Genomic DNA, 21,658 nt, shown 5'->3' with positions numbered 1-21,658 from the left:
ATTCTTCTCCCTTCAGTGAACATGTTCACATTGGCCTCTCAACCTACTCAGGACCCAGTGAAATTACATCAAGGGTCTACTCACAGGTCCTGAGCTCTACTCACAGGTCCTGAGCTCTACTCACAGGTCCTGAGCTCTACTCACAGGTCCTGAGCTCTACTCACAGGTCCTGAGCTCTACTCACAGGTCCTGAGCTCTAATCACAAGTCCCGAGGTTGCTGTGGGAATAGGGTTGACTCCCAAATGACACCCTATTCCCTTTATAGTGCACTACTACTCAAAAGTATATAGGGATTAGGGTATAATTTGGGAAGCAACCAACATCTGACGGAGTGTAGTCATTGGGCGGCAAAGTGCAGTCTAGGGGGATTATGGGTAGAAAGGCGAGAAGCAGCAGGCAGCTATCTGACCGTGGTGGGGCTGCTGGGCTCTTCCATCCTGTCTAGATTTCCTGCTCTGTGAATCATGAGTCCCTGGAGACAGCAGACAGCCTAGTCCACTCACTGAGGTAGCAGACAGCCTAGTCCACTCACTGAGGTAGCAGACAGCCTAGTCTATTCACTGAGGTAGCAGACAGCCTAGTCTATTCACTGAGGTAGCAGACAGCTTAGTCCACTCACTGAGGTAGCAGACAGCCTAGTCTATTCACTGAGGTAGCAGACAGCCTAGTCTATTCACTGAGGTAGCAGACAGCCTAGTCTATTCACTGAGGTAGCAGACATCCTAGTCTATTCACTGAGGTAGCAGACAGCTTAGTCCACTCACTGAGGTAGCAGACAGCCTAGTCTATTCACTGAGGTAGCAGACAGCCTAGTCTATTCACTGAGGTAGCAGATAGCCTAGTCTATTCATTGAGGTAGCAGACATCCTAGTCTATTCACTGAGGTAGCAGACAGCTTAGTCCACTCACTGAGGTAGCAGACAGCCTAGTCTATTCACTGAGGTAGCAGACAGCCTAGTCTATTCAATGAGGTAGCAGACAGCCTAGTCTATTCACTGAGGTAGCAGACAGCCTAGTCTATTCACTGAGGTAGCAGACAGCCTAGTCCACTCACTGAGGTAGCAGACAGCCTAGTCTATTCACTGAGGTAGCAGACAGCCTAGTCTATTCACTGAGGTAGCAGACAGCCTAGTCTATTCACTGAGGTAGAAGACAGCCTAGTCTATTCACTGAGGTAGCAGATAGCCTAGTCTATTCACTGAGGTAGCAGACAGCCCATTCACTGAGGTAGCAGACAGCCCATTCACTGAGGTAGCAGACAGCCTAGTCTATTCACTGAGGTAGCAGACAGCCTAGTCTATTCACTGAGGTAGCAGATAGCCTAGTCTATTCATTGAGGTAGCAGACAGCCTAGTCTATTCACTGAGGTAGCAGACAGCTTAGTCCACTCACTGAGGTAGCAGACAGCCTAGTCTATTCACTGAGGTAGCAGACAGCCTAGTCTATTCACTGAGGTAGCAGACAGCGTAGTCTATTCACTGAGGTAGCAGACAGCCTAGTCTATTCACTGAGGTAGCAGGCAGTCTAGTCTATTCACTGAGGTAGCAGAAAGCTTAGTCCACTCACTGAGGTAGCAGACAGCCTAGTCTATTCACTGAGGTAGCAGACAGCTTAGTCCACTCACTGAGGTAGCAGACAGCCCACTCACTGAGGTAGCAGACAGTCTAGTCCACCTACTGAGGTAGCAGACAGCCCATTCACTGAGGTAGCAGACAGCCCATTCACTGAGGTAGCAGATAGCCCATTCACTGAGGTAGCAGACAGCCTAGTCCACTCACTGAGGTAGCAGACAGCCTAGTCTATTCACTGAGGTAGCAGACAGTCTAGTCTATTCACTGAGGTAGCAGACAGCCTAGTCCACTCACTGAGGTAGCAGACAGCCTAGTCTATTCACTGAGGTAGCAGACAGCCTAGTCTATTCACTGAGGTAGCAGACAGCCCATTCACTGAGGTAGCAGACAGCCTAGTCTATTCACTGAGGTAGCAGACAGCCTAGTCTATTCACTGAGGTAGCAGACAGCGTAGTCTATTCACTGAGGTAGCAGACAGCCTAGTCTATTCACTGAGGTAGCAAACATCCTAGTCTATTCACTGAGGTAGCAGACAGCCTAGTCTATTCACTGAGGTAGCAGGAGAAGAGCTCTATGGCTGCTTGGCTACCATGGAGGCACTCCTCACACATACACATGGTCACGCACATTCATTGATACACAAACCTACACACACACACACACACACACACGCACACACACACACACACGCACATGCACATGCACATGCACACGCACACACACACACACACACCCACACACAGGTTGGCTTTGTGTTTGTCTTGCTTGCGTGTCTCATGCTAACTAACGTGTGAGTTGAAGTACGGAGGGCACAACAGGCTGCTGAGGTCTGGTCCGTGTATCGTGCTATAGATCTGGTGGTCCGTGTATCGTGCTATAGATCTGGTGGTCCGTGTATCGTGCTATAGATCTGGTGGTCCGTGTATCGTGCTATAGATCTGGTGGTCCGTGTATCGTGCTATAGATCTGGTGGTCCGTGTATCGTGCTATAGATCTGGTGGTCCGTGTATCGTGCTATAGATCTGGTGGTCCGTGTATCGTGCTATAGATCTGGTGGTCCGTGTATCGTGCTATAGATCTGGTGGTCCGTGTATCGTGCTATAGATCTGGTGGTCCGTGTATCGTGCTATAGATCTGGTGGTCCGTGTATCGTGCTATAGATCTGGTGGTCCGTGTATCGTGCTATAGATCTGGTGGTCCGTGTATCGTGCTATAGATCTGGTGGTCCGTGTATCGTGCTATAGATCTGGTGGTCCGTGTATCGTGCTATTGATCTGGTGGTCCGTGTATCGTGCTATAGATCTGGTGGTCCGTGTATCGTGCATTCATTTGAGACATTTTTGCTCGGAAGAATTTATTACATGATTAGTAATAAATAATATTATTCCCTCTGTCTCTCTGTATTCCTCCTCGTCCTCTCTCTCTGTATTCCTCTCATCCTCTCTCTCTGTCTCTGTATTCCTCTCGTCCTCTCTCTCTGTCTCTGTATTCCTCTCGTCCTCTCTCTCTCTCGCTGTCTCTGTATTCCTCTCGTCCTCTCTCTCTCTCTGTCTCTGTATTCCTCTCGTCCTCTCTCTCTCTCTGTCTCTTGTATTCCTCTCATCCTCTCTCTCTCTTTGTATTCCTCTCGTCCCCTCTCTCTCTCTCTCTCTCTCTCTCTCCCCCTCTCTCTCTCTCCCCCTCTCTCTCTCTCCCCCTCTCTCTCTTCCTCGCTCCCTCCCTCCCCCTCCATTTCCCCTTTTCTTCCAGAATGTTCATCGGGTCCATCACCCTATCTCCCATGGGGATGGCGTCAAGCACACCAAGGAGACGGTGGCTGCACTCAGCGAGGTGGGCTGGATGACCTCCGTCAAAGATTGGGCCGGGGTCATGATATCAGCCCAGACACTGACGGGCAGGGTCCTGGTGAGTTGTATGTTGCGTAGTCACCTGTATGGTGTCCATGTTAGGACCTGGTGAGTCTGTGTCTCATATTGTTCTGGGTAGTAGGTGTAGGTGGTGGGAATATAGAGGTGGTAAAAAAAAAGGTGATATCCCCAGAGACCATTGAAAGGGAAACACCGGCATACAATTCTTCAGAATATTCTCATGCAAAGTGCTGGAATATGTATTTTATTCTGAGGCCAGTTCATTTGCTGCATTAGTTGGTATGAGAAGTTAATGATTTAATTATTTTGGTAGGCTACATAATCTCACTCTCAGATAAAATACTGGATGTATTTATGTCTATATATACGAATGAAAAGGGAAGTTGTACACTCGTGTTCTGTTCTTATTATAATAAAGAGCCTTTGTCAAGGGCCACCGTTTACAATATGTCTCACACAGTCTGACGTGATGCTTTTCCCTTGGTTTGGTTTAGAACGACTGTGCAAGGTCAGCTAAAAGGATATTCTTCGTCCAAATCTTCTCTGTGCCCCATGACCCTGGGGCGGCAGGGTATCCTAGTGGTTAGAGTGTTGGACTAGTAACCAGAAGGTTGCAAGTTCAAACCCCTGAGCTGACAAGGTACAAATCTGTCGTTCTGCCCCTGAACAAGGTAGTTAACCCCACTGTTCCTAGGCCGTCATTGAAAATAAGAATTTGTTCTTAACTGGTTAAATAAAGGTAAAATAAATAGTTAGTTAAATAAATAGTTAGTTAAATAAAGGTAAAATAAATAGTTAAATAAAGGTAAAATAAATAGTTAGTTAAATAAAGGTAAAATAAATAGTTAGTTATATAAAGGCAAAATAAATAGTTAGTTATATAAAGGCAAAATAATTTAATACGAAGTTATATGTTTTCCCCCCCCAAAAACTCACTGTCTTTTGGACAGGCAGTTTTGGCTGCCACACCGGCACAAATAGCCACATAACCAAATAACCACATAGCCTGCTGTACCCGGACCGTTGATTTATTTTACAGAGGAAAAGCGAATGAGCATAACAAAACTTCCTTGAAATACTATGATGAAACACTATGATGAAACACTATGAAGGCAAAGTCCCTCTGTCCAGTGTCTGTGTTCTTTTGCTCATCTTAATATGATCTTTTTCTTTTAGCCAGTCTGAGATATGGCTTTCTCTTTGGAACTCTGCCTAGAAGGCCAGCGTCCCGGAATCGCCTCTTCACTGTTGACGTTGAGACTGGTACAATTTAATGAAGCTGCCAGTTGAGGACTTGTGAGGCTTGTGAGTCTGTTTCTCAAACTAGAAACTCTAATGTACTTGTCCTCTTGCTCAGTTGTGCACCGGGGCCTCCCATTCCTCTTTCAATTCTGGTTTTGAGCCAGTTTGCGCTGTTCTGTGAAGGGAGTAGTACACAGCGTTGATCTTCAGTTTCTTGGCAATTTCTTGTATGGAATAGCCTTCATTTTTCAGAATGGGAATAGACTGACGAGTTTCAGAAGAAAGTTATTTGTCTCTGGCCATTTTGAGCCTGTAATCGAACACACAAATGCTGATGCTCCAGATACTCAACTAGTCTAATGAAGGCCAGTTGTATTGCTTCTTTAATCAGGACAACTGTTTTCAGCTGTGCTAACATAATTGCAAAAGGGTTTTCTAATGATCAATTAGCCTTTTAAAATGATAAACTTGGATTAGCTAACACAACGTGCCATTGGAACACAGGAGTGATGGTTGCTGATAATGGGCCTCTGTACACCTATGTAGATATTCCATAAAGAATCAGCCTTTTCCAGCTACAATAGTCATTTACAACATTAACAATATCTACACTGTATTTCTGATCAATTTGATGTTATTTTAGTGGACAATTTTTTAAAGATTTTCTTTAAAAAACAAGGACATTTCTAAGTGACCCAAAACTTTTGAACTGTAGTGTATATATATATATATATATATATATATATATATATATATATATATATATTTATTTATTTTATATATTTTTTATTTATTTAAATGAATGCAGTAGAAACCCTGTTTCACAGACCATAATGTAGCAAGGAGTACAATCGAGGTTAAAAGTTTTGAGAATAACACAAATATTAATTTCCATAAAGTTTGCTGCTTCAGTGTCTTTTGTCAGATGTTACTATGGAATACTGAAGTATAATTACAAGCAATTCATACGTGTCAAAGGCTTTTATTGACAATTACATGAAGTTGATGCAAGGAGTCAATACTTGCAGTGTTGACCCTTCTTTTTCAAGACCTCTGCAATCCGCCCTGGCATGCTGTCAATTAACTTCTGGGCCACATCCCGACTGATGTCAGCCCATTCTTGCATAATCAATGCTTGGAGTTTGTCAGAATTTGTGGGTTTTTGTTTGTCCAACCGCCTCTTGAGGATTGACCACAAGTTCTCAATGGGATTAAGGTCTGGGGAGTTTCCTGGCCATGGACCCAAAATATCAATGTTTTGTTCCCAGAGCCACTTAGTTATCACTTTTGCCTTATGGCAAGGTGCTCCATCATGCGGGAAAAGGCATTGTTCATCACCAAACTGTTCCTGGATGGTTGGGAGAAGTTGCTCTCGGAGGATGTGTTGGTACCATTCTTTATTCATGGCTGTGTTCTTAGGCAAAATTGTGAGTGAGCCCACTCCCTTGGCTGAGAAGCGGACTCATCTGAGAAAACGACTTTACCCCAGTCCTCAGCAGTCCAATCCCTGTACCTTTTGCAGAATATCAGTCTGTCCCTGTTGTTTTTCCTTGAGAGAAGTGGATTCTTTGCTGCCCTTCTTGACACCAGGCCATCCTCCAAAAGTCCTCACCTCACTGTGCATGCAGATGCACTCACACCTGCCTGCTGCCATTCCTGAGCAAGTTCTGTACTGGTGGTGCCCCGATCCCACAGCTGAATCAACTTTAGGAGACGGTCGCTTGCTGGAATTTCTTGGGCGCCCTGAAACCTTCTTCACAATAATTGAACTGCTCTCCTTGAAGTTCTTGATGATCCGATAAATGGTTGATTTAGGTGCAATCTTACTGGCAGCAATATCCTTGCCTGTGAAGCCCTTTTTGTCCAAAGCAATGATGACTGCACGTGTATCCATGCAGGTAATCATGGCTGACAGAGGAAGAACAATGATTCCATGCACCACCCTCCTATTGAAGCTTCTAGTCTGTTTTTCAAACTCAATCAGCATGACAGAGTGATCTCCAGCCTTGTCCTTGTCAACACTCACAACTGTGTTAACGAGAGAATCACTGACATGATGTCAGCTGGTCCTTTTGTGGCAGTGCTGTAATACAGTGGAAATGTTTTTTGGGGATTCAGTTGATTTGCATGGCAAAGAGGGACGTTGCAATTAATTGCAATTCATCTGATCACTCTTCATAACATTCTGGAGAATATGCAAATTGCCATCATACAAACTGAGGCAGCAGACTTTGTGAAAATTAATGTTTGTGTCATTCTCAAAACTTTTGGCCACAACTATAGTCTCCCACTGTCCATCAGTCACAACAAAGGCAGGGTGACTTTTCACAAAGTGGATTTGAGATAAGAGAGTATTAGGCCTATCTCCCCATCCCTTAATTCCCTTATCATAAAAGAGAGAGAGAGAGAGAGAGAGAGAGAGAGAGAGAGAGAGAGAGAGAGAGAGAGAGAGAGAGAGAGAAAAGGAGAAAGAGAGAGGAGGGGGGAGACAGAGAGAGGCAGAGAGAGAGAGAAAGAGAGAGAAAGAGAGAGGGAGGCAAGGACCTCAACATGACAGCAGGACATATGCCCAGGCAGTGAGCAGGGCAACAGGCCCAACCCCCACTATTACACCCGGCCAAGCCCCATCCTGAGACCTAAGAGTATGTATCAGGTGCTCAACATGCTCTGCTCACACCTACTGTGGTGGTCCGGGCCTTACAAACACAAAAACAACACTAGACACTATGGAACACAAAGCTTTTACTATCTCATCCTGGAATATACAAGGCCTGGGGTCATCTTCCTTTGTCATAAAGAGCAGGAACCCAGACTTTATCAAAGAAATTGGAAATACAGACATTGTCATACAATAAACATGGTATAAAGGAGACAGACCCACTGGTTGCCCTCTAGATTACAGAGAGCTGGTAGTCCCATCCACCACACTACCAGGTGTGTGGTATAGAGGAGACGGACCCACTGGTTGCCCTCTAGATTACAGAGAGCTGGTAGTCCCATCCACCAAACTACCAGGTGTGAAACAGAGAAGAGACTCAGGGGGCATGCTAATTTGGTATAGAGCAGGCCTAACCCACTCTATTAAATTAGTCAAAACAGGAACATTTTACATCTAGCTAGAAATTAATAAGGAAATGATCTCAACAGAGAAAAATGTCCTCATGTGTGCTACCTATATCCCTCCAATAGAATCCCCATACTTTAATGAAGACAGCTTCTCCATCCTAGAGGGGAAGATCAACCATTTCCAGGCCCAGGGACATGTTCTAGACTGTGGCAACTTAAAAGCCAGAACTGGACAAGAACCTGACATCCTCAGCACACATGGGGACAAACACCTACCTGGAGGTAACAGCATTCCCTTCACGATATGCCCCCCTATGCACAACTACGACAACATAACCAACAAAAATGGGTCACAACTCCTGCAGCTCTGTCGGACACTGGGTATGTACATAGTCAATGGTAGGCTTCGAGGGGACTCCTGCAGTAGGTACACCTATAACTCATCTCTTGGCAGTAGTACTGTAGACTACTTTATCACTGACCTCAACCCAGAGTCTCTCAGAACGTTCAGTCAGTCCACTGACACCCCTATCAGATCACAGAAAAATCACACTCTACTTGAACAGAGCAATACTCAATCATGAGGCGTCAAAGCCAAAGGAACTGAATAATATTAAGAAATGCTATAGATGAAAGGAAAGTAGTGTGGAAATCTACCCCAACAAAATCTACCAACAACAAATTCAATCCCGTCTAGACAATTTCCTGGACAAAATGTTTCCCTGTAATAGTGAAGGTTTAAATATAGCAGTAGAAAAACTTAACAGTATATTTGACCTCTCCGACTCAAGCAGAAAACCTAAGAAAATGATCAAGAATGACAAATGGTTTGATGAAGAATGCAAAAACCTAAGAAAGAAATTGAGAAACCTATCAAACCAAAAATATAGAGATCCAGAAAACGCCTTCACTATGGTGAATCAGTAAAACAATACAGAAATACACTACGGAAAAAGAAGGAACAGCACGTCAGAAATCAACTCAATGTAATTGAAGAATCCATAGAATCTAACCACTTCTGGGAAAATTGGAAAACTCTAAACAAACAACAACACGAAGAGTTATCTATCCAAAATGGAGATGTATGGATAAACCACTTCTCCAATCTTTTTGCTCTATAACAAAGAACAAAGAGTAAAAACATATACATGATCAAATACAAATCTTAGAATCTACTATTAAAGACCAGAACCCACTGGATTCTCCACTTACATTGAATGAACTACAGAACAAAATACAAACCCTCCAACCCTAAAAGGCCTTTGGGGTTGATGGTATCCTAAATGAAATTATAAAATATACAGACCACAAATTCCAATTGGCTATAATTAAACTCTTTAACATCATCCTCAGCTCTGGCATATTCCCCAATATTTGGAACCAAGGATTGATCACCCCAATCCACAAAGGTGGAGACAAATTTGACCCCAATTTGACCCCAATAACTACTGTGGGATATGTGTCAGCAATCTTCTGCATTCTGCAATCTTCTGCATTATTATTAACAGCAGACTTGTACATCTCCTCAGTGAAAACAATGTACTGAGCAAATGTCAAATTGGCTTTTAACCAAATTACTTTACGACAGACCACGTATTCACCCTGCACTCCCTAATTGACAAACAAACCAAAACAAAGGCAAAGTCTTCTCATGCTTTGTTGATTTCAAAAAAGCTTTCGACTCAATTTGGCATGAGGGCCTGCTATACGAATTGGTGTTGGGGGAAAAATACAACATTATAAAATCCATGTACACAAGCAACACGTGTGCTGGTAAAATTAGCAAAAGAAATCATTGGGTTGGGGGGTGAGACAGGGATGCAGATTAAGCCCCACCCTCTTCAACATATATATGAATATGAAGTCAAATGTTTACTGTTTGCTGATGATCTGGTGCTTCTGTCACCGACCAATGAGGGCCTACAGCAGCACCTGGATCTTCTGCACAGATTCTATCAGACCTGGGCCCTGACAGTAAATCTCAGTAAGCCCAAAATAATGGTGTTCCAAAAAAGTTCCAGATGCCAGAACCACGAATACAAATTCCATGTAGACATCGTTGCCCTAGATCACACAAAAGACTATACATACCTCGGCCTAAACATCAGCGCCATAGGTACCTTACACAAAGATGTGAACGATCTGAGAGACAAGCCAAGAAGGGCCTTCTATGCCATCAAAAGGAACATACATTCCAATTAGGATCTGGCAAAAACTGCTTGGATCAGTTATAGAACACATTGCCCTTTATGGTTGTGAGGTCTGGGTTCCGCTCACCAAGCAAGAATTCACAAAATGGGACAAACACCAAATTGAGACTCTGCCTGTAGAATTCAGAAAAATATCCTCAGTGTGCAACATAAAACCCCAAATAATGCATGCAGAGCAGAATTAGGCCGTTACCTGTTAATTATCAAAATCCAGAAAAGAGCCTTTAAATTATAAAACCACCTAAAAGGAAGCGATTATCAAACATTCCATAACAAAACCATCACCTACAGAGAAATTAACCTGGAGAAGAGTCCCCTAAGCAAGCTGGTCCTGGGGCTCTGTTCACAAACACAAACAGGACAGCAACACAATCAGACCCAACCAAATAATGAGAAAACAAAAAGAAAATGACTTGACACATTGGAAAGAATTTACAAGAAAGCAGGGCAAACTAGAATGCTATTTGGCCCTAAAGTTCCAGAGTACCTGACCACTGTGACTGACCCAAACTTAAAGAAAGCTTTGACAATGTACAGACTCAGTGAGCATAGCCTTGCTATTGAGAAAGGCTGCCGTAGGCAGAGCTCAAATCAAATCAAAATCAAAATCAAATCACAATATCTCACAATGCCTCTCAAGAGAAGTGCACACTTCCCTTTTGTACTTGAACTATTTACACATAATTACAACACTGTATATGTCTATTCTTTTGGGACCTTTGTGAGTGTAATTTTTACTGGTAATTTTTGATTGTTTATTTCACTTTTGTTGATCTATTTCACTTGCTTTTTTCCCCCATGCCAATAAAGCAGAGAGAGAGAGAGAGAGAGAGAGAGAGAGAGAGAGAGAGAGAGAGAGAGAGAGAGAGAGAGAGAGAGAGAGAGAGAGAGAGAGAGAGAGAGAGAGAGAGAGAGAGAGAGAGAGAGAGAGAGAGAGAGAGACAGATAGAGGTAGAGGTAGACAGAGACAGAGACAGAGACAGAGACAGAGACAGAGAGACAGAGACAGAGACAGAGAGAGAGAGAGAGAGAGAGACAGAGAGAGAGAGAGAGAGAGAGAGAGCGAGCGCTGTTTAGCCATTTACATTCGATCAGTCACAACAAAGACAGGGTGACTTGTGACTAAGTGGAGGAGTGTATTAGTAAAATGAGAGCATTAAGACCCTACCCCACCATCCCATAGTTTAGTTTAGTTTAGCCATATCCATTTAGTCAGCCAGTTGACCTGGGTTCAAACTATATCTGAAATATTTCAATACTTAGTGTGTTTTCTCTCTTTAGCCCACCTGCAGTGCCAGATGGGATTGTTTTGTAACTACTCGATTGGTCCATCATGCCAAGCTATCTTAATTGAGCGCAGATAAAGTGTGTTAACCTGCATCTGGTAAGCCGGCCCGGTCGATGTGGTCGCCGTTCAATGGCGACATCCCATCTATTCTACCGTTGAGAAAGTACGTGTGTCTCATGGTGAACACATGCTGTTTCCCCCCTCCATTCTGTCCTCCGTTACCCTCATTATATTGTAGGATTAAGAGAAGAGACTTAACCAACGTCAGATTAGAGAGACGCTCCTCATTTCACTTTAACCGCGTCCCATTGACACGGTCGCGTCCCAAACGGAACCCCATTCCCTTTAAAGTTCACGACTTTTGACCAGGGCCCATAGGGAAACCCATAGGCCTCTGGTCAAAGTAGGGCACTATATTAGGGAATAGGGTGCCATTTGGAAGGCATGCTGTGTATCCTGCCAATCTAGGGGACCATAGTCAAGGACAGTCCTCTCTACTCAGCCCTCTCCTCTAGAAGGTTCTAATATCAGCTTGACATCAGACTGGCTGTGGTTGACAGTGCATCTGTTCCTTAAAAGGAATGATGCCATCATTGATGATTCATCTATAAGTGCTTAGCAAAGCTAGTTTATGGACCAGGGATAACGGGGGGGGGGTGATGGAGGGATGACTGGGGATGAGGGAGTAATAAAATGGCATTATCCAGCCCCCCACCCCCTGAGTCCCAAATGTAGTCCAACATCTCCAACTGTACTGCCCTGCATGGTTGGATGGAGGGAGGCTGTACATTGTAGCAACATGTACCAGGAAGGAACTCTCATTTCATTCATTGTCTGAATGCTGAGGTTATCACCCTTTCTTAATGAAGCAGGGCACAGCCACCAGTCTCTCTTACTGTTTACAACAGTGGTGGCTGGTGGAACTGTAAATTGGAAGGACAGGCTCATAGTAATGTCTAGAACATAATGAATGGAATGATACATATCCGCCACATATTATTCCATTATTATGAGCCATCCTCCCCTCACCAACCTCCTCTGGTATAACAATGGTGGTTATTGAACCATTTTCAACACTCTTGACCTACAAATTGTAAACAATTTGAATTATTATTTTTAGACAATTACATCTAGAGGGTTTTAGAAAGTTTCTCGTTCAGGAAAAGTACAGAATGGATTGGTCCCAAATGCCACCCTGTCCTCTAGTAAGTCCTGTCCTCTAGTCCACCCTGTCCTCTAGTAAGTCCTGTCCTCTAGTCTGTTCTGTCCTCTAGTCTGTCCTGTCCTCTAGTAAGTCCTGTCCTCTAGTCCACCCTGTCCTCTAGTCCACCCTGTTCTCTAGTCCACCCTGTCCTCTAGTCCGTCCTGTCCTATAGTCTGTCCTGTCCTCTAGTGCGTCCTGTCCTCTAGTCCGTCCTGTCCTCTATTCTGTCCTGTCCTCTAGTCCACCCTGTCCTCTAGTCCACCCTGTCCTCTAGTGCGTCCTGTCCTCTAGTCCGTCCTGTCCTCTAGTCTGTCCTGTTCTCTAGCCCATCCTGTCCTCTAGTCTGTCCTGTCCTCTAGTCCACCCTGTCTTCTAGTAAGTCCGGTCCTCTAGTAAGTCCTGTCCTCTAGTCCACCCTGTCCTCTAGTCTACCCTGTCCTCTAGTCCACCCTGTCCTATAGTCTGTCCTGTCCTATAGTCTGTCCTGTCCTCTAGTGAGTTCTGTCCTCTAGTCCACCCTGTCCTATAGTCTGTCCTGTCCTATAGTCTGTCCTGTCCTCTAGTGCGTCCTGTCCTCTAGTGCGTCCTGTCCTCTAGTGCATCCTGTCCTCTAGTGCGTCCTGTCCTCTAGCCCGTCCGGTCTTCTAGTCCGTCCTGTCCTCTAGTCCACCCTGTTCTCTAGTCCACCCTGTTCTCTAGTCCACCCTGTCCTCTAAGCAAGTCCTGTCCTCTAGTGCGTCCTGTCCTCTAGTGCGTCCTGTCCTCTAGTCCGTCCTGTCCTCTAGTCCACCCTGTTCTCTAAGTAAGTCCTGTCCTCTAGTCCACCCTGTTCTCTAGTCCACCCTGTCCTCTAAGTAAGTCCTGTCCTCTAGTGCGTCCTGTCCTCTAAGTAAGTCCTGTCCTCTAGTCCACCCTGTTCTCTAGTCCACCCTGTCCTCTAAGTAAGTCCTGTCCTCTAGTGCGTCCTGTCCTTTAAGTAAGTCCTGTCCTCTAGTGCGTCCTGTCCTCTAAGTAAGTCCTGTCCTCTAGTGCGTCCTGTCCTCTAGTGCGTCCTGTCCTCTAGTCCACCCTGTTCTCTAGTCCACCCTGTTCTCTAGTCCACCCTGTCCTCTAAGTAAGTCCTGTCCTCTAGTGCGTCCTGTCCTCTAGTGCGTCCTGTCCTCTAGTAAGTACTGTCCTCTATTCTGTCTGGAAACAAAAGTGGATAAAGTCTCCCAATTGGCAGCCTATTCCCTACAAAGTGCACTCCTTATGACCAGAGCCCTATGCCAGTTGTCTGCATGGTTGGTCCTTATACCTCGATGAATTTGATGCAAAATATTAGAGCTGGGATGATACCAGTATCATGATACTCGTTAGTATTATGGCAAGGAAACAAAACACGAAGCGGATTTAAGTTCTTTAGGATAAACAGCCCTAATGTTGGAAACAAAACACGAAGTGGATTTAAGTTCTTTAGGATAAACAGCCCTAATGTGGAAACAAAACACGAAGTGGATTTAAGTTCTTTAGGATAAACAGCCCTAATGTTGAAAACAAAACACGAAGTGGATTTAAGTTCTTTAGGATAAACAGCCCTAATGTGGAAACAAAACACGAAGTGGATTTTAGTTCTTTAGGATAACAGCCCTAATGTGGAAACAAAACACGAAGTGGATTTAAGTTCTTTAGGATAAACAGCCCTAATGTTGAAAACAAAACACGAAGTGGATTTTAGTTCTTTAGGATAACAGCCCTAATGTGGAAACAAAACACGAAGTGGATTTAAGTTCTTTAGGATAAACAGCCCTAATGTTGGAAACAAAACACGAAGTGGATTTAAGTTCTTTAGGATAACAGCCCTAATGTGGAAACAAAACACGAAGTGGATTTAAGTTCTTTAGGATAAACAGCCCTAATGTTGGAAACAAAACACGAAGTGGATTTAAGTTCTTTAGGATAAACAGCCCTAATGTTGAAAACAAAACACGAAGTGGATTTAAGTTCTTTAGGATAAACAGCCCTAATGTGGAAACAAAACACGAAGTGGATTTAAGTTCTTTAGGATAACAGCCCTAATGTGGAAACAAAACACGAAGTGGATTTAAGTTCTTTAGGATAAACAGCCCTAACGTTGGAAACAAAACACGAAGTGGATTTAAGTTCTTTAGGATAACAGCCCTAATGTGGAAACAAAACACGAAGTGGATTTAAGTTCTTTAGGATAAACAGCCCTAATGTTGGAAACAAAACACGAAGTGGATTTAAGTTCTTTAGGATAAACAGCCCTAATGTGGAAACAAAACACGAAGTGGATTTAAGTTCTTTAGGATAAACAGCCCTAATGTGGAAACAAAACACGAAGTGGATTTAAGTTCTTTAGGATAACAGCCCTAATGTTGGAAACAAAACACGAAGTGGATTTAAGTTCTTTAGGATAAACAGCCCTAATGTTGGAAACAAAACACGAAGTGGATTTAAGTTCTTTAGGATAACAGCCCTAATGTTGGAAACAAAACACAAAGTGGATTTAAGTTCTTTAGGATAAACAGCCCTAATGTGGAAACAAAACATAATTTTGTTGTCATCCAAGGTCACTTTTGTTTTTAAGGCTATAGCACACAATATTTTACATACAGTAGGTTTTTAAAAGACCAAATAGTTTGGTTTCCTTTGTTTTTTTGTTGTTTTTTTTTTGCCATGGAAAAAACATTGCGATACTGGTATCGTCACAGTCCTACAAAACACCTAAAGGAACATATTATTAAACATACTTTCTGAACGTGGGTCTGTTGTGGTCCCACTTCCTCTCTGCTAACTCATGTCAAAATAAAAGTCCTGCATGTGCGCCATACAGACACAGCAGAGGAATAACTCATGTCAAAATAAAAGTCCTGCATGTGCGTCATACAGACACAGCAGAGGAATAACTCATGTCAAAATAAAAGTCCTGCATGTGCGTCATACAGGCACAGCAGAGGAATAACTCATGTCAAAATAAAAGTCCTGCATGTGCGTCATACAGACACAGCAGAGGAATAACTCATGTCAAAATAAAAGTCCTGCATGTGCGTCATACAGGCACAGCAGAGGAATAACTCATGTCAAAATAAAAGTCCTGCATGTGCGTCATACAGACACAGCAGAGGAATAACTCATGTCAAAATAAAAATCCTGCGTGTGCGCCATACAGACACAGCAGAGGAATAACTCATGTCAAAATAAAAGTCCTGCATGTGCGCCATACAGACACAGCAGAAGAATAACTCATGTCAAAATAAAAGTCCTGCATGTGCGTCATACAGACACAGCAGAGGAATAACTCATGTCAAAATAAAAGTCCTGCATGTGCGCCATACAGGCACAGCAGAGGAATATCTCATGTCAAAATAAAAGTCCTGCATGTGCGTCATACAGACACAGCAGAGGAATAACTCATGTCAAAATAAAAGTCCTGCATGTGCGTCATACAGACACAGCAGAGGAATAACTCATGTCAAAATAAAAGTCCTGCATGTGCGTCATACAGACACAGCAGAGGAATAACTCATGTCAAAATAAAAGTCCTGCATGTGCGCCATACAGGCACAGCAGAGGAATTCCTAGTGGGGGACTTACATGAGGTAAAATAGAGAGGAAGTGGCTCGACAACAGCTACATATAACAATGTCTATGTTGTCCTCAGTCTGTCTGTGATGATTTAAAGAGAATTAGTGTAATTGTGTGTATGTGTGTGTGTCAGTGTATGTTCATGTCATTCTTTGTGTCAATGTATGTGTGCGTGTGTGTCAGTGTATGTTTATGCCAGTGTGTGTATGTTTGTGTGTGTGTGTGTATGGTTGTGTGTGTGTGTGTGTGTGTGTGTGTGTGTGTGTGTGTATGTTTGTGTGTGTGTGTGTATGGTTGTGTGTGTGTGTGTGTGTGTGTTTGTGTGTGTGTGTGCGTGCGTGCGTGCGTGCGTGCGTGTGTGTGTGTGTGTGTGTGTGTGCGTGCGTGCGTGCGCGTGCGTGCGTGTGTGTGTGGTCATATAAGAACTAGTGTGGTTTCTCTATGAGGGTTCCAAGTGCAGCTTTAACAGTAGTGGCAATAGTGGAGACGACCGCCACTATTTGGTGAGTCCCCGACCGTCACCATGGCAACAGCAGCTTACCTAAGAACGGCAGATGTGTGTATTCTGTGTCAGCTTGTTTAGGGGGCAAATTAAAACCTGTTTCTGGGCCATCTGAGGGTGTATTTTGGGTCTTAGGTCTATGAGAGAATAGAATCGGGTATAAATAAAAAAATTGTCTGTCTGAGCCTCAGACAGAAACTAAACTGGGTGTTTACATTTGAGACAGCAGGAGAATGACAGACATAAAAGACTGACAGACAGACTGGTGTGTCTCTCACCTCAGAATGCCCGGCTCAGTAAACGGTATCTGTTCTTTTGCAGAAGCCTGGGGCCCGTCTTTACAGAAAATATCAAACAAAGCCTTTAGATTTATTTGATTAGAATATCCTTGCTCTTCTCTCTCTATAAAAAGTGGATCTGTTTGAGATCAGCAGTAGGTCCCCCTGTACTCCCAGATAAAACAGAAGAGGCAGAATATTGTCTCTGTCTCTGTCTCTGTCTCTCTCTCTCTCTCTCTCTCTCTCTCTGTCTCTCTCTCTCTGTCTCTGTCTCTCTCTCTCTCTCTCTCTCTCTGTGTCTCTCTCTGTGTCTCTCTCTGTCTCTGTCTCTGTCTCTCTGTCTCTCTGTCTCTCTCTCTCTCTCTGTCTCTCTCTTTCTCTTTCTGTCTCTCTGTCTCTCTGTCTCTCTCTCTCTCTCTCTCTCTCTCTCTCTCTCTGTCTCTGTCTCTGTCTCTCTCTCTCTCTCTCTGTGTCTCTCTCTCTCTGTCTCTGTCTCTGTCTCTCTGTCTCTCTGTCTCTCTCAATTCAATTCAAGGGGCTTTATTGGCATGGGAAACATGTTAACATTGCCAAAGCAAGTGAGGTAGATAGTATACAAAAGTTAAATAAACAATAAAAATTAACAGTAAACATTACACATACAGACATTTCAAAACAATAAAGACATTACAAATGTCATATTATACATATATATATATATACAGTGTTGTAACAATGTACAAAGGGAAAATACATGTACACAAGGGAAAATAAATAAGCATAAATATGGGTTGGCTTTACAATCGTGTTTGTTCTTCACTGGTTGCCCTTTTCTCGTGGCAACAGGTCACAAATCTTGCTGCTGTGATGGCACACTGTGGAATTTCCCCCAGTAGATATGGGAGTTTATCAAAATTGGATTTGTTTTCGAATTCTTTGTGGATCTGTGTAATCTGAGGGAAATATGTGTCTCTAATATGGTCATACGTTGGACAGGAGGTTAGGAAGTGCAGCTCAGTTTCCACCTCATTTTGTGGGCAGTGAGCACATAGCCTGTCTTCTCTTGAGAGCCATGTCTGCCTACGGCGGCCTTTCTCAATAGCAAGGCTACGCTCACTCTGAGTCTGAACATTGTCAAAGCTTTCCTTAAGTTTGGGTCAGTCACAGTGGTCAAGTATTCTGCCACTGTGTACTCTCTGTTTAGGGACAAATAGCTTTCTAGTTTGCTCTGTTTTTTTTGTTAATTCTTTGCAATGTGTCAAGTCATTTTCTTTTGGTTTTCTCATGATTTGGTTGGGTCTAATTGTGCTGCTGTCCTGCGGCTCTGTGGGGTGTGTTTGTGTTTGTGAACAGAGCCCCAGGACCAGCTTGCTTAGGGGACTCATCTCCAGGTTCATCTCTCTGTAGGTGATGGTTTTGTTATGAAAGGTTTGGGAATCACTTCCGTTTAGGGCCCTATAACCCATCCGGCTCAGTTGGTAGAGCCTGGCAAAATGGTTGCAGTTGCTCTGGATTAGGGCGTCTGCTAAATTATTAAAATGTAAATGTAGGTGGTTGTTATTTCTCTTCCCTGGATTTTGATCATTTTTGATGATTAGTGGGAATCGTCCTAATTCTGTTCTGCATGCATTATTTAGTGTTTTACGTTGTACATGGAGGATATTGTTTCAGAATTCTGCATGCAGTCTCAATTTGGTGTTTGTCCCATTTTGTGAAGTCTTGGTTGGTGAGCGGACCCCAGACCTCACAACCATGGTCCTGGCAACTGGCAACATTCTTCTTTAGATTTATTGTCAGGGCCCAGGTCTAGGTGCTGCTGTTGCCCCCCCCCCCTCTCTCTCTCTCTCGCTCTCTCTCTCTCTCTCTCTCACTCTTTCTCCCCCTTCTCTCGCTCTCTTTATCTCCCCCTCTCTCTCTCGCTCTTCCTATTTTTCTCCCCCCTCTCTATCACTCTTTCTCCCCCCCCTCTCTCTCTCTCTCTCTCTCTCTCTATATATATATATATATATATATATATATATATATATATTCACAGTAGGGCTAAAAAATATTTAGTCAGCCACCAATTGTGCAAGTTCTCCCACTTAAAAAGATTAGAGAGGCCTGTAATGTTCATCATAGGTACACTTCAACTATGACAGACAAAATGAGAAAAAAAAATCCTGAATTTTTTTATGAATTTATTTGCAAATTATGCTGGTAAAATATTATATTATATTATATTATATTATATTATATTTTGGTAAAAACTCAACTCGCCGTGTTTGGAGGACAAAGAATGCTGAGTTGCATCCAAAGAACCCCATACCTACTGTGAAGTATGGGGGTGGAAACATCATGCTTTGGGGCTGTTTTTCTGCAAAGGGACCAGGATGACTGATCTGTGTAAAGGAAAGAATGAATGGGGCCATGTATCGTGAGATTTTGAGTGAAAACCTCCTTCCATCAGCAAGGGCATTGAAGATGAAACGTGGCTGGGTCTTTCAGCACGACAATGATCCTAAACACACCGCCCGGGCAACGAAGAAGTGGCTTCGTAAGAAGCATTTCAAGGTCCTGGAGTGGCCTAACCAGTCTCCAGATCTCAACCCCATAGAAAATCTTTGGAGGGAGTTGAAAGTCCGTGTTGCCCAGCAACAGCCCCAAAACATCACTGCCCTAGAGTAGATCTGCATGGAGGAATGGGCCAAAATACCAGCAACAGTGTGTGAAAACCTTGTGAAGACTTACAGAAAACGTTTGACGTTTTCCACCATAATTTGCAAATAAATTCATAAAAAATCCTACAATGTGATTTTCTGGATTTAAAAAAAAAATACTTTTTTGCCCCACTGTATATCTTCATCTCTCTCTCCTTTTCCTTAGAAGTGTCTTCAAGCTGCTCTTTACTTGTGTTCAAACAAACAAGCTTTGCTCTGGCCTCTGGCCTCTGGCCTCTGGCCTCTGCACTCTAGTCTCTAGTCTCTACTCTCTACTCTCTGGCCTCTGGTCTCTGGCCTCTGCACTCTAGTCTCTACTCTCTGGCCTCTGGCCTCTGGCCTCTGGCCTCTAGTCTCTACTCTCTGGCCTCTGGCCTCTGGCCTCTAGTCTCTAGTCTCTACTCTCTGGCCTCTGGCCTCTACACTCTGGCCTCTGGCCTCTGGCCTCTGGCCTCTAGGCTCTACTCTCTGGCCTCTGGCCTCTGGCCTCTGCACTCTAGTCTCTAGTCTCTGGCCTCTGGCCTCTAGAAAGACTAGACAATTGAAATGTGTTTTTGTCTTTGGAAGAAGGATTTTACTTTGCTGGGTGATGTGGTTTACGCGTCGACCAGAGGGACGTTTTCATCAGCAGGGCTGACACTTATCCTCAAAAAGCATGAATGAGCTACAGCTGAGAGCAAAGCACTACAACGAAAAGCTTTCAGTCTGATGAGAAACCAGGGACAAAGGGGGGCGAGGGAGGGAGGTAGGGAGAGAGAGAGATTGTGTGGTTGCGTGTGTGTGTAAGCGAGAGAGACAGAGGGAGCAAGAGACAGATATATTATCTGAGGTGAGACTGAAAACAGCACTATATTGCAAAGAGGAACATCCTAGGTGTCATTGGAAAGTGATGGGAGAGGAAACTAAGCCTTGCCTGAAGAGACATGATACATTATACAACTGAAAAGTGTTTTATCTTCAATCCATGTTCCATCTCAGTACAAATCTCTACAGCTCTAACCACAGGAAAACTCTCTCCTCTCCTCTCCTCTCCTCTCCTCTCCTCTCCTCTCCTCTCCTCTCCTCTCCTTTAAAATTTCTGAAGCGTGCTCAGTTGACTGTTGGCTCGAGGGTAGTAGTGCTGCCGGCGTTATGTGGTGGAGAGTGGAGCCCTCATTGGTGTCACAAACAGTCACCGGCGTCAGTCACCGGCATCAGTCACCAGCGTCAGTCACCAGTGCCAGTCACCAGTGTCAGTCACCAGCGTCAGTCACCAGCGCCAGTCACCAGCGTCAGTCACCAGTGTCAGTCACCAGCGTCAGTCACCAGCGTCAGTCACCAGCGCCAGTCACCAGCGTCAGTCACCAGCGTCAGTCACCAGTGTCAGTCACCAGCGTCAGTCACCAGCGTCAGTCACTAGCGTCAGTCACTAGCGTCAGTCACTAGCGTCAGTCACCAGCGTCAGTCACTAGCGTCAGTCACCAGCGTCAGTCACTAGCGTCAGTGTCCTTTGGCAGTGGAGATATGGCAATGTGCCACCTGTGGCCTGTGATGCCAGCAGGATTAGGGAGGGTGTGTAAGTGTGTGTGTTTGTGTGTGTGTTTGTGTGTGACTTTCACCTCTCTGACTGCTCCTGGCATTCCTCCCACCACACTGCAAATAACCCTCTAGTGCCCAGCTAGCACAACCAGTGTGTGTGTATGTGTGTGTGTGTTTTTCCGTGTGTGTGTCTTCCCCAGCCTGCTATTTTAATTTGGTGGCAGCTGCCCGGACTGGTCTGTTGTCTTAGGGAAAACAATGCCATGTGGGACACATTCCCTGGGTTACCATCACTGTCACTGTCTCCTCCTCGTCTTCAAACTGTATAAATAGACACATATCATATCTGGATGCAAAGTTGTGTGCTATTAATAGCTGTTTATTTTTATGCTTAGAAACTGTTAGTTTGTCTAAAGTTCTTCTTCACTGTATCTGTTGACTACTGATGCTGTAGCTGATGTTGTACTGTACCTGATGTTGTAGCTGATGTTGTACTGTACCTGATGTTGTAGCTGATGTTGTACTGTACCTGATGTTGTAGCTGATGTTGTACTGTAGCTGATGTTGTAGCTGATGCTGTAGCTGATGTTGTAGCTGATGTTGTACTGTAGCTGATGTTGTAGCTGATGTTGTACTATAGCTGA

General features: G+C 44.0%; 1 protein-coding gene across 6 annotated transcripts in view; it reads left to right on the top strand.

The window, feature by feature from the left end:
• The window catches only part of LOC139376985 (calcium-activated potassium channel subunit alpha-1-like), a 198,021-nt gene that overhangs the window by 30,352 nt on the left and 146,011 nt on the right, over window positions 1-21,658 (top strand). For all 6 annotated transcript variants that reach the window (XM_071120020.1, XM_071120021.1, XM_071120025.1 and 3 more), the window contains exon 2: window positions 3,322-3,477. In XM_071120020.1, coding sequence (XP_070976121.1) covers window positions 3,322-3,477 — 156 coding nt within the window. The remainder of the gene's footprint in view (window positions 1-3,321; window positions 3,478-21,658) is intronic.

Source organism: Oncorhynchus clarkii, chromosome 20 (assembly GCF_045791955.1).
Source record: "Oncorhynchus clarkii lewisi isolate Uvic-CL-2024 chromosome 20, UVic_Ocla_1.0, whole genome shotgun sequence".
NCBI classification, from domain to species: Eukaryota; Metazoa; Chordata; class Actinopteri; order Salmoniformes; family Salmonidae; genus Oncorhynchus; species Oncorhynchus clarkii.
Note: the sequence above shows the minus strand (reverse complement) of the source record. Positions and strands in the feature narration are given on the sequence as shown.